General features: G+C 39.9%; 1 protein-coding gene across 4 annotated transcripts in view; it reads left to right on the forward strand.

Moving 5' to 3' along the window:
- The window catches only part of MAD1L1 (mitotic arrest deficient 1 like 1), a 790,601-nt gene that overhangs the window by 278,784 nt on the left and 498,550 nt on the right, over nt 1-13,267 (forward strand). For all 4 annotated transcript variants that reach the window (XM_056535643.1, XM_056535644.1, XM_056535642.1 and 1 more), the window contains exon 12: nt 12,607-12,747. In XM_056535643.1, coding sequence (XP_056391618.1) covers nt 12,607-12,747 — 141 coding nt within the window. The remainder of the gene's footprint in view (nt 1-12,606; nt 12,748-13,267) is intronic.

Consider the following 13,267-nt stretch of genomic DNA (forward strand, 5'->3'; position numbering starts at 1 on the left):
GCCACACACTGTTCCCCCTAAATATTCTGCCATGCACTGTACACCCTGAATATAATTCTGCCACACACTGTGCCGCTGAATATAATACTGCCACACACTGTACCATCTGAATATAATGCTGCCACACACTGTACCCATTGAATATAATTCTGCCACACACTGCACACCCTAAATATAATACTGCCACACACAGTACCCCTAAATATAATACTGCTACACACTGTGCCCCTGAATATAATGCTACCACACACTGTGCCCCTGAATATAAAACTGCCCCACACGGCACCCCTGGTATATTACTGCCACCCACTGTGCCCCTCAAAATAATTCTGCAACACACTGTACTCCCTGAATATAATAATGTCACTCACTGGGCCTCTGGTTTATTACTGCCACATGCTATTCCCCAGCAATATTACTGCCACACGCTATGCCCCTAAATACATTTTCGACAAACACTGTGCCCTGTACCGACTAATTGTACCTCTGTGCCCTAAAGAATTAATGATGCCGTTGTGCCCCTAGAGCTAATGATGCTGCTGTTCCCCCCCCAGAATTAATGATGCAGCTGTTCCCCGAGAATTAACACTATGCTCCCAGAATTAATGATGCAGCTGTTCCCCCAGAATTAATGATGGCACTGTGCCCCAAGAATGAATGATGCCGCTGTGCCCCCCAGAATGAATGATGCTGCTGTGCCCCCAGAATTAATGATGCCACTGTGCCCCCAGAATTAATGATGCCACTGTGCCCCTACAATTAATGATGCAGAGGTGCCCCCAGAATTAACCCCTTAAGGACTCAGCCCATTTTGGCCTTAAGGACTCAGACAATTTAATTTTTACGTTTTCATTTTTTCCTCCTCGCCTTCTAAAAATCATAACTCTTTTATATTTTCATCCACAGACTAGTATGAGGGCTTGTTTTTTGCGCGACCAGTTGTCCTTTGTAATGACATCACTCATTATATCATAAAATGTATGGCGCAACCAAAAAACACTATTTTTGTGGGGAAATTTAAACGAAAAACGCAATTTTGCTAATTTTGGAAGGTTTTGTTTTCACGCCGTACAATTTATGGTAAAAATGACATGTGTTCTTTATTCTGAGGGTCAATACGATTAAAATGATACCCATTATTATATATTTTTATATTATTGTTGCGCTTAAAAAAAAATCACAAACTTTTTAACCAAATTAATACGTTTATAATCCCTTTATTTTGATGACCTCTAACTTTTTTATTTTTCCGTATAAGTGGCGGTATGGGGGATCATTTTTTGCGCCATGATCTGTACTTTTTTTTGATACCACATTTGCATATAAAAAACTTTTAATACATTTTTTATAATTTTTTTTAAAATAAAATGTATTAAAAAAGTAGGAATTTTTGACTTTTTTTTTTTTTCGTTCACTCCGTTCACCGTACGGGATCATTAACATTTTATTTTAATAGTTCGGACATTTACGCACGCGGCGATACCAAATATGTCTATAAAAAAATGTTTTTTATGCTTTTTGAGGGTAAAATAGGAAAAAACGGACGTTTTACTTTTTTATTGGGGGAGGGGATTTTTCACTTTTTTTTTCTTTTACTTTTACATTTTTTTACATTTTTTTTACACTTGAATAGTCCCCATAGGGGACTATTCATAGCAATACCATGATTGCTAATACTGATCTGTTCTATGTATAGGACATAGAACAGATCAGTATTATCGGTCATCTTCTGCTCTGGTCTGCTCGATCACAGACCAGAGCAGGAGACGCCGGGAGTCGCACGGAGGAAGGAGAGGGGACCTCCGTGCGGCGTTATGAATGATCGGATCCCCGCAGCAGCGCTGCGGGCGATCCGATCGTTCATTTAAATCGCGAACTGCCGCAGATGCCGGTATCTGTATTGATCCCGGCACCTGAGGGGTTAATGGCGGACGCCCGCGAGATCGCGGGCGTCGGCCATTGCCGGCGGGTCCCTGGCTGCGATCAGCAGCCGGGATCAGCCGCGCATGACACGGGCATCGCTCCGATGCCCGCGGTTATGCTTAGGACGTAAATGTACGTCCTGGTGCGTTAAGTACCACCTCACCAGGACGTACATTTACGTCCTGCGTTCTTAAGGGGTTAACTATGCCACTGTGCCCCCAGTATTAATGATGCCACTGTGCCCCCATAATTAATGATGTCACTGTGCCCCCACATGAACTTTACCACTGTGACTCCAGCTGTTGCAAACTACAACTCCCCTCATGCACAAACAGAAGGTCATGATGGGGGTTGTAGTAATACAATAACTGGAGAGTTACAGGTGGAGGAATACAATTACTCACTGGCTCCTGTCCGAGATCCCGCACTGCTCCGCTGCTCTTGCCTCTTCTAATCAGGCCTGGCTAGAGTAGGCTAATTGTGCCGCCTGCATCACAGGAGAAGCGCCGGGCGGCTGGGCAGGGTGCACAGTGTTCCCTTGCTCCGGGCCGTGGCTATTTATTTGTATTGGTGTCTTAGAGACAGCTATACAAATAAAAGAAGGGAGATCCGGCGGGCGGTCAGGATGACTTGCGGCCGCGGTCTGGATCTGGACCGCAGTCCACCAGTTGAGTACCCCTTTAACTAGTGGCACGTTCTGGCCATAATGCCAATTTTTCTCTCATAGGTCCCATGCCAATATAGAAATGTGGCTCTTGTTTGTGTAACTTCTTGGTTTAGTAATAATTTACAGAGCATGTTGTATGTGTTATTTCTTTTTTTATGCTATTTTATGTTATATATATATATATATATATATATATATATATATATATATATATATATATATATAGAGAGAGAGAGAGAATTTGTATGTGTGTGTATGTGTATGTATATATATATATATATATATATATATATATATATATATTTATTTAATTTATTAAAAAAGTATTTAAACCAGAAATGATTATTGCAGCAGAATTCTTGCCCTTTGCCCTATGGCTGTATATTTTAAATGTTAAATCATTGCCTCCCATGAACATTTTTTTCTTATTGCTCCATCCAGTCTTTGAATGATGGCCATCCATTTTGTATATGCAGTTTATTCCTATGATAAATCTTCTTTCTCGCCATTCTCTCTGCCTTGAAGGGGCATTTAACCACACAATAAACAATAACTATTTTCTTTTATAGAGAGCTAGGCCTGCAATAACTGAGCATGAAACTCTGGGTAGCCGAGAGCCTCAGGATCCTGGAGACAGGACTCCTTATTTTGGGTCAAGTCTTATATTAATGTGACCGCTTGACCCCTGTAGAACAGTGGGAACAATATGCACAATGTGGCTGGTGGTTACGAGCATTGCAGGCCATTGACTTTTTACTACAGGCCATGTTCTGTGCACGGCTTGTTAACTTCTACTCCATTCTACAAAGTGTCTCTATTCCTTCCCCTTGTTATAAATTATTAGGCCATTATTGCCTGTATAGTATGTAGGAGATGTTGGTGACCGATGGAACCGGGGTCCGATGTATATTACTGGTGAATTTAGCATAATTCAAGTTTATTTTTTATATCATACTTTATATCTCTATAACTCTTAGGGTAGACTCATCATTGACCTTGGACTTGTGGCCATAGTACGGAGACAAAAATGCATTTGTACTGCACTTGTTTGTAAATTAACCTTAAAGCATACCTATTATATCACAGAAAAATATAATGCTTCTATTTGTTACTCACTAGATTGTGCAGATGCTTTACATGTCTTTTTTATGTGTCTAGCTTCTGTATTTGGCTCACAAATCACTCTGTTCTTCTGCTCACTTATTCTGACATCCACTGCTCAGAAAGGGTCTGTCTGAGGCAATAACTCTTAGACCAAATATTCACCAATTAGGCGCAAGATACAATAAAATCATACATTTATTCGACTATTTCATAGAACACAAAACTACAAAGTATATGCTGGGATGGGGAAAAGGATACAGGTGATATACTACACTAGGAGCCCTACCTATCTAGGAGGGAACCCCTAATAATAAGTGTGGATAGCGTATGGGAAATACATAACAAGTAGTAAAAGGCCTCTCTAGCCAAGAGAGGCCTTTTACTACTTGTTATTTATTTCCCATACGCTATCCACACTTATTATTAGGGGTTCCCTCCTAGATAGGTAGGGCTCCTAGTGTAGTATATCACCTGTATCCTTTTCCCCATCCCAGCATATACTTTGTGTTTTTGTGTTCTATGAAATAGTCAAATAAATTTATGATTTTATTGTATCTTGCGCCTAATTGGTGAATAATTGGTCTAAGAGTTATAGTATTATTGTTTTTCACCTAGGGACCACTTTATCAAATTGAGGTTCTTCTGGGCGCCCTTATCGTAACCCACTAAGAGTACTTGTGTCTGAGGCAAGCCTTTATTACTTTGTATATTAACTTCCTCCCTGAGTCTGCTGTGCTATGTTGGGTCTCTTTATCCAATCACTGCAGGCTGCTCTGTAACCCCCTCCTCTCTGTTTTCATGCTGCAGTCTGATAGGACAGGAGTGAGCACAGATGAGCATTAGTTCCGCCCTTGCTTTTTAGACTTTTTTTTTTCTTTTTTAGTTATGTACTTCAGGCCCCATGGATATAGACACAGAAACATCTCTAGACCCTATTCTTTGTATGGGACAGGTTGAAGGCAAACCTGTGCCAAAGAGGTTGAGCTCCTATTGTCTTATCTATGTACTGGTGTCACCTTTACTGTAATACTGTACAGATCACTATCCTGTTCTTATCACCATAAAGAGAACATGTGCTCTCAGCTTAGTTTTAGGCCTAGTTTGAAAACTGCAAGATTTCAGGATTTTTTTAAAATCTAATATAGATAGTAAGATGGAAAATTTGAAAAAATATCACCAAAAATTCTTAACAAATGTTTAATATAAAAACTCAATTGAAATGGTAGCTGATTTTTGAGTTGCACATTGAAGTGAGAGCCAAATTATATTTTAGCTACCTAGAGCTGCCACTGTAGGAAGCTTACTGAATATGTTTTATTCAATAAACTCAGTACAATAACAGTTTGCTGTAAGCTTCCTCTAATGATGGCATTAGGTAACCAGAAATTTGGTTTGGAGCTGTGTATCAAAAAACTTACCTCCGACCAGTAGTAAGTCCTAAACGTCTCAGGATGTAAATGCAAATTAAAAATTAAAAGTTTTTTAAAAATGGGAATAAGCACCTCTCCAATAAAAAAAATCATCTCCTTTTCCCATTTTACAAAAAATAAATAAAAATAATGTTAAAAAAAAAAGTAAACAAACAAATGTAGAAATTTCTCAAGGACGCAGGGCGTAAGGGTATGCCCCTTTTCCCGAGTCCTTAAGGACTAACCTGTACACCCTGATCCCATTAACAGGGTTTAAACCGTTCTCATGAGCAGACAACGGGTTAAACCCCGTGGGTCCTGGTTGCAACGGGAAGCCAGAAACCACGGCTTATGCCCGGCATTAACCCTTTAGTTGATCACGGCTTCTAAACTGAAAGTAAAACTATCCCGGCAGCTAAGCGGAGCTGATTGTGACTATTGCAACATAATCGCGATGTCCCGATCAGCTTAATGAACGACGGTAGGGTCCTCACCTGCCTCCTCCTTATCCTATTGGTGTACTACTGCTCCATGCCTGTAGCAGAGCGCCGGTAACACTGATCAATGCTATGCTATGGCATAGTATTGAAGAGTGTATGCAATCAAAACATTGCATGGTATAGCCCCCTACGGGGGCTGGAAAAAAAAAGTGGTAAAAAAATAAGAGGATAAATGTGAATAAGCCCCCCCCCAATAAAAATTTTAATCACCCCCTTTTCCTATTTTAAAAATAAAATAATGTAGTTTAAAAAAAATAAAATCATATGTGGTACCCCCACGTCTGTAAATGTCTGAACTATTAGGCTAGGTTCACACTGTGGAATCTCTGGGTAGAAAATTTCCGCCTGGAGATTCCGAGTGCGGCCAGCGCCGCCTGTATCTGAGCAACACCATTCTTCAGGCAGAAATTTCCAAGCGGATTTTCCATTCACAAATTCCGAAGTGTGAATTTGTGAAGGTAAAACCATTCACTACACTATACAGTTTAGTAAGCGGAATTTCTTCCTGCAATTTCAAAGCGGAATTGCAGGCGGAAATTCCGTAGTGTGAACCTAGCTTTAAAATATAAGCAGTGTGTGTGTACTGGTTCTCAAGGACATGATAAAATGTGCAAGCGTAGCTTGGAATGTAAAATAATGATGTATTAAAAATAATGTATTGAAAATGTGTATCTAACATTGATATGTGGATAAATATATATATAAATAAATATAAATGTATGGAAGTGAAGCCTAAAACGCCCAAAAGTATAAAAATGGTAGTGACTGTGGGTTTTAAAACAATATTTATTAGCAATTTGAAAAGAATAATAGTACAATAGTGGTAAAATCTAACCAGAGTGGATTCCGGCAATCCACTCTGGTATATAACAATCTGGGTATGGTAAAATCAATTTAAGAGAGTTATAGACAGTTATTAAGGTTAAAAGTTCACAAAACTGACAGCCAAACACTTCCAAATTGCTGTCCCAATACTTGCAAGAGTTGGAATCCACGGGATTTGTCCTGATAATATAGGAAGGTGTCAGTTTTTAACGTGTCAGAGGAGCGCTGGAGCACCGTGAAATTGTGCCCACTCCTTCATTCTATTTATAGGTCTCTTGATAGGTGCTATACAAAACCCGCAGTGGATCACTAACTCCACATACTTTTGGTGGCTGATAGGTAAAACCCAAACAGGATGAAAAAGTGATCATGATATAAATGAAAAGGGTATAAATAGTCACATGTATAATGTGGTGGAAAAGGATGTTAAAATAATGTGGAATATAAAAATGCATAAAAAATAAAATAAAATAAAAAATTGATGAAATTAGGGAGAACAAAAAATCTTTCAATTTGAATGAATGGACATTTAAAATAGATGTTTAAAAATATAAAAAAAAATATTTTAGTGTACAACTGTAAAGGTGGCTATGCAGGAAGGAGACGTGTCTATATGTATGTTATGTTAAAAAGCCGAATAATTCTAGGTCCGCATTAAGTCCAAAAGGGGCCAAGGTATTGAATTCGTAGATCATTTTGCTTTCCTCCCTTGACATTTTTGGGATGTGGTCTCCCCCTCTCCAGTCTTTTTTAAATCGTTTTTAGAGCTGAAAAAGTTATACTGGATGGATCACAATTGTGTGCTTCTTTGAAATGCATTGATAAAATGTGTTTTTCAAACCCTGGTGTAGCCATTAGGGGTCTACACTGTACTGGATTTGTGGACGACCGGACAGATTGAGCACACCCACAACCGTTTTTTTATATTAAAATATAAGGTTTGCTTACGATGGCGTACACGTAAAAAAATAAATACCAAAGTCCAAAATTGTGATTTTTTTCCCATCAAAACAAAAATGGTACTGATAAAAACTACAGACCACGGTGCAAAAAATAAGCCCTCATATAGCCCCATATGCAAAAAAAGTTATAGGGGTCAGGAGATGACAATTTTAAACATTCTAATTTTGGTGCATGTAGTTATAATTTTTTTAAAGTTGTAAAATAAATAAAACCTACATAAATTGGGTATCCTTGTAACCTTATGGACCTACAGAATAAAGATAATGTGTCATTTTTACCGAAAAGTGCACTGCATTGAAACGGAAGCCCTAAAAATGTTGTTTTGTTTTGATGCAGATTGTTATAAAATAAGTAAAGTCATTACAAAGTACAATTGGTGACGCAAAGCCCTTATATGAGTCTGTAGGTGCAAAACATTTTATGATTTTTAGAAGATGAGGAGATAAAAACGAAAGTGCAAAAACGAAGATTGTTTTGAGCCCTTAAGGTTAAAATGGGCTGAGTCTTTAAGGGTTTAAAATGTAATGTTTACCACATGGAAAAAAGAGTTAAAAGAAAAAAGTCCAAAATTGCAGATTTTTTGATCAAAAAGTCACACAAAATGGTGCCAATAAAAATTGCAGATGATTGCGCAACAAATGAGCCCTCATACATAGCCTGTATACGGAAGAATAAAAGTGTTATAGGGGATACATTTTAGATTGGGTGTGGGAGCTGCGATCTCCTGCAGGGGGCCCCAGCCAACACGCCCACTCCATGTATCTCTATTGAAGAGTTGGAGAGTTGCTTTAATAAGTTTTCTTTTTTTTAAAGCAGTTTTATAGTAGAAAATTGTAAACATGGGTATTATTTTAATTGTATTGACCCACAGAATAAAGATACGGGCCAACATTTATCATTATCTTTAGACTGTTTTTTTTGTGTCTAGAAAGGGTGCAAAAAAGGCGCAAGCTTGGTTTATTTGCGCCTTTTTTGCACCTTTTGGTTTACATATTTCTGCTGATTTTGAGTTGCTATCAGGGCTGTGGAATCGGTAGATAAATGTTCCGACTCAGACTTTGGAGTGTTCTGTACTTCCAACTCCTCTGTATTAATATGCGAATGTATTTTATACATTCCTTGAAGGAAAGAAAGGCAACATGCATGTCATTACCACAGGACTACTGGCTGGGAAGCCAACAGTTTACTATATTGAACAGTTTGTGTGCTGATCTGCTGCTGAAGATAGGACAGTGGGAGAATCCAGGAATGGGCATTATAAAACATGATTTCCCTAGTAGAATCCCATAGTCATGTTTAAAGGGGTACTCCGCCCCTAGACATCACCGGGGTCCCGCTGCTAGGGACCCCTGGGATCGCCGCTGCGGCACCGCGCTTTCATTACTACACAGAGCGAGTTCGCTCTGTGCGTAATGACGGGCGATACAGGGGACGGAGCAACGTGACATCATGGCTCCGCCCCTCGTGACATTACGGCCCGCCCCCTTAATGCAAGTCTATAGCAGGGGGCGTGACGACTGCCACGCCCCCTCCCATAGACTTGTATTAAGGGGGCTGACCGTGACATAACGATGCTCCGGCCCCTGTATCGCCCGTCATCACGCACAGAGCGAACTCGCTCTGTGCAGTAATGATAGCGCGGTGCCGCAGCGGCAATCCCGGGGGTCCCCAGCAGCCGGACCCTGGCAATCTGACATCTTATCCCCTATCCTTTGGATAGGGAATAAGATGTCTAGGGGCGGAGTACCCCTTTAAGCTAACAATCGAGTTTACAAGTTTTTATAGCCTTAGCTGAATGGCAGCAGTTTTTCCAATGTTTTACAGCTTCAGTCTTGAACTATTGACCCTCCATTCCCTTCACTTATACAAGTGTCTCTAGTCCTGCAAAAAACATATTTCCTTAACCCCTTATCAGTGAGAGGCTAGGTTACCCATGGGTTCCCTGTAACAGCAGAACGCAACACTATGGAAAGTATAAGTATTGCCGCTCCTAATTGTTCACGGTCACTTAACATGTTCGTTTTGCGGTTACGTGAGGCACTGCATGCATTGGTCTTGATTCTTACAGTAGAGAAGTCATTAATTATACATTTTTGTGAATTGGGACATTTAAACTTGCTTTTTTAAAAATTCCAATCTAAATCTAGTAGGAGTCGGAGTCGGTGCATTGTTTGCCGACTCCGACTCCAGGTACCCAAAATTTTTTCCGACTCCTCGACTCAGACTCCACAGCCCTGGTTGCAAACCACTGATTTTGGCAATACACATGATATGGAAGGGTTTTATGAAGTGCACCTTTTTGTGAAAAGGGGGAGACTTAGCTTAGCTTTTTGGTGTATGTGAAGAGAGAAATTTCACAAAATGTGACCTGCACAAAATTTATCAATTGCTCTGTGACCATTTAATACATTTGATGCTCCTAGACATTACCAGCACACAAAAAAAGGTGTAGAAAAATGCTTCACTTACACCGACAACAATAAATGCCGAGCATTGTGTTTTACAGTAAAGTGCACTGCCTAATACATTTTATGGTCAAAATAATGGTGTCATTACAAAGAGTCATGGCTTAAAAGATGAGAAGGAAAAACAAAAACTCAAAAATGAAAATTGGTGGTTAAAGGGGTAATCCTGGATAACCTCTTTAATGTATGCTATAAAATGAATCAGCACAGGATTTAGAACTCAACGGTGACTTGGTGGTTAGCAGAAAGGTCTTTTAGGACTTGAAGTGTCTGGCAGGCTAATCTCGTCCTTCTATCTTATCGATCTCTGGGATGCTTGGATTCTTTTTTACTGTCTTTGCCTGTTGTTTTAGCTCCATAAGAAGTTACTTTGTAAGTGCTCATAATTTGCTTTTAGAAGCAGCAAGACTTGTTCTCTTTTTTTTCTGCCAGTCCAAGAGATGACAGTATATCTTTTATTATTAACTAGGAAAATAGCCTTTTTCTTGCAGATTACATCTGCTTCATGATCCCCTTTGGCTGTGAAAAAACACAGATAAATGATAGAGTGAAATCCACCAGGGACCCGAAGACATAGCGGGAATGTAACACAATGCCTCCAAAGTGTAAACAAGTTTGATAATGTCACTTATCTGACAGCTTTCTCCGAGCTTAGATCATCCAAGTCATCGCTAACCGCAGACAGGCCGTAGCAATTTTTTTGGCAGCTTCTCCTACTTGGCAGCACATGGAAAATTCCTTCAACCTTGTTGATGCAGCAAAACCTGTGCAATGTTTTTTTTTTCTTCTCTTTGTAGTAGAAAACATAAGTGTCCCATTTATCATCATGATAACTTATTTGGTATACAGCTGTAGGCTCCTTCCGTCTAGTGTTCTGCTAAGATTGTTGATAGGGTCTTGATGTCACTGTGACTCTAAGTAGCTGCGCAGGTGCCCGTTTTTCAAAGATTACGTTGCGGAAATCTCATTTGGCAGCGACCATGATGCAGTGCAGATTAAAGGAATGCAGGAGACGTTTGGTGGAATTCCAAATCCGCAGCTTTAGCGAATGACAGATTGTAAAGCTAAGTAACGTTAAAATGTTAGTAGGGCTCATTTGTTAAATAGGCCCAATCTAGAGCTAATCTATTGCCAGCATGAGATTCGGGAGCTGTAAAACAGTCTGTTGTCTGGAGAGAGGCCAGAATGTATTTCATAATGTAGGACAAGGGCTGCAGGAATAATAGCTCCTGCGCCTACGTTCTCCGGGCTCAGTCCAAACAGCAATGATACTCATTCAGCACATTGTGTCTATGCTAAATTGAAGTGACAGTCTGAGCGGCACTTGGCAAGATCAATGTATAATATCTGACAATGCAGATTTAAACAGTTCTGAAACTGTTCCATACTGACTGGTAAAGTGATAGTTGAGTAACTGAAATGAGAGATAACTGGTGACATTGTTGGACATGGCCCTGCAAATGTCCATCCAATTCAATGCTTGGCTTCCTTTTTCCTGGTTGAAAGATTTGGTTCTTTGTCCATGCCTTGTGTCCGGCCTCTTTCACACTATGAAATATCTCCGTTTAGGAACTTCCTTCAGAAGTTCCGTCACTATATTGGTGAAACCCAGCCGTTACAAAACCCCTGACGGAAGTGACTAAATTGCATTGCAGCCTATGGGGTGTTGTAGCCCAGCCTAAGATCATACTTGCCAGGAATCCTGATTTTGACTGGACAGTCCCACATTATGAAGTATTAAAAAGGAAATTATTTTTATAAATCCCACCCAAAAGTAGGAATTTTTGAGGGTGTTCCTGTTCATTTTCTGGAGTGGGGCTGTTACTTAAAAAAATCTCAACTCTTTTGCCACTAGATGTTTCCTTTCCTGTGATCTGCCATCCAAACGCCTCTTGTTAGGCTCAGTCCATCTCTAGTCACAGGGACCAAGAGTGTATTCAGGAAGTGGAGGACAGACCTAGCTTGTGCTTTGTGTAGGGGAGTTAGTGAGAGACATTGGGCTGTGTGAATGCAAGCTAAGTCAGACTGCCCCCTCCAGAAGATCCACACTGTGCCTGTAAATTAGGTACATCAGAGCTTCTGTCTAGTCTTTCACCACCCATAAAACTCAGGGCAGCTGTGCCCTGTGTTCATACTTCTTTATACACACACCTCTACCTTTTGATTGTAATCCCCTCTTACCCCTCCCTTTAGCTTGTTAGTAGTAGTCTGATGCTAAGTGTAATTTTTTCTTTGCTGTTCTGCAGCAGTTTATTTTCTTCACACAAAGCATCTTGTAAATCCAGTTCATTAGTAACCCTCTCCACCTGCCATTTATAGTATTGTACTGCGTAAAAAAAAAAAAAAAAAGCACAGTTCCAGCCTGTTCATTCCAAAGCACTTTAACTACTGCTATATAATGGCATACCAGTAAGAAAGGAATTGGTTCTATGCTGTTATCAAGCAGACAACCAAGAGAAAGGAAGTGCCTGTGTGAGTACTACTGGCAAACAAAACCATGCAGGTTTTAGAAAAAAATAAAAATCTTTTGAAACAACAGATACTATTTAAATGTTTTAAATGTTAAGTATGTAAGGTATGTAAGTGACACCAATGATATGTGACACTAAGGGGTTGTGCCTGCCTCCACCCCACCACTGCTAGGCCGTTGAAGTTGCTAAAGCTAAATTACTTATACGTTATACATATTCCATAAAAAGTTGCTGACAATGTCTTTTTTTTTCTTTTTTCTTTTGCTGTGTTCTATGCAGGAGAGAGATGGAATGAGGGCTATCCTGGATTCATACGATAGTGAGCTGACTCCATCGGAGCACAATCCACAGCTCAGTCGCCGTCTCCGTGAGGCTGAAGAGAATCTGCAGAAAGTCCATGCACACAATGCTGAAATGGAGGTAAGTCACTGTGTGCTGCAGGAATGCATGTCTGCAATTCTCAAGCAGAGAAACTGTAGTAAATTAAAATGTGTAGGTTTCCAGCACATGATAAATCAGTCTTTTGATACCATTAATGAGGTTTTTCAGGTCTCTTTAATTGATGGCCTATCATTAGGTCATCAATTGCATATTGTCATGGTGTTGACACCTGGCACCCACACCAATCAGCTGTTCAGCCTCTCACACTATACAGTTACTTGACACCTATACTATACAATGATCAGACCATGGCTACTGGCTTTGCTTACAGTATAGTGCAGGACATAGAACAGCTAATCAGCATAGGTGCAGGTTGTTGACATCCTGCTGATCAGTGATTGAATGCCTATACTGTGGTTAGGCCATCAAAAATATCCAGTAATAAATCATCTTATCCCTGATGGCCCATGAGTCTATACTATAGGGGTATGACAGAAATCATAGGTAATCCTAGCAAAACTATAAATTGTCCCCACTTTGTATTCCACCATGTGTAATG

This window comes from Hyla sarda, chromosome 8 (assembly GCF_029499605.1).
Source record: "Hyla sarda isolate aHylSar1 chromosome 8, aHylSar1.hap1, whole genome shotgun sequence".
Taxonomy (NCBI): domain Eukaryota; kingdom Metazoa; phylum Chordata; class Amphibia; order Anura; family Hylidae; genus Hyla; species Hyla sarda.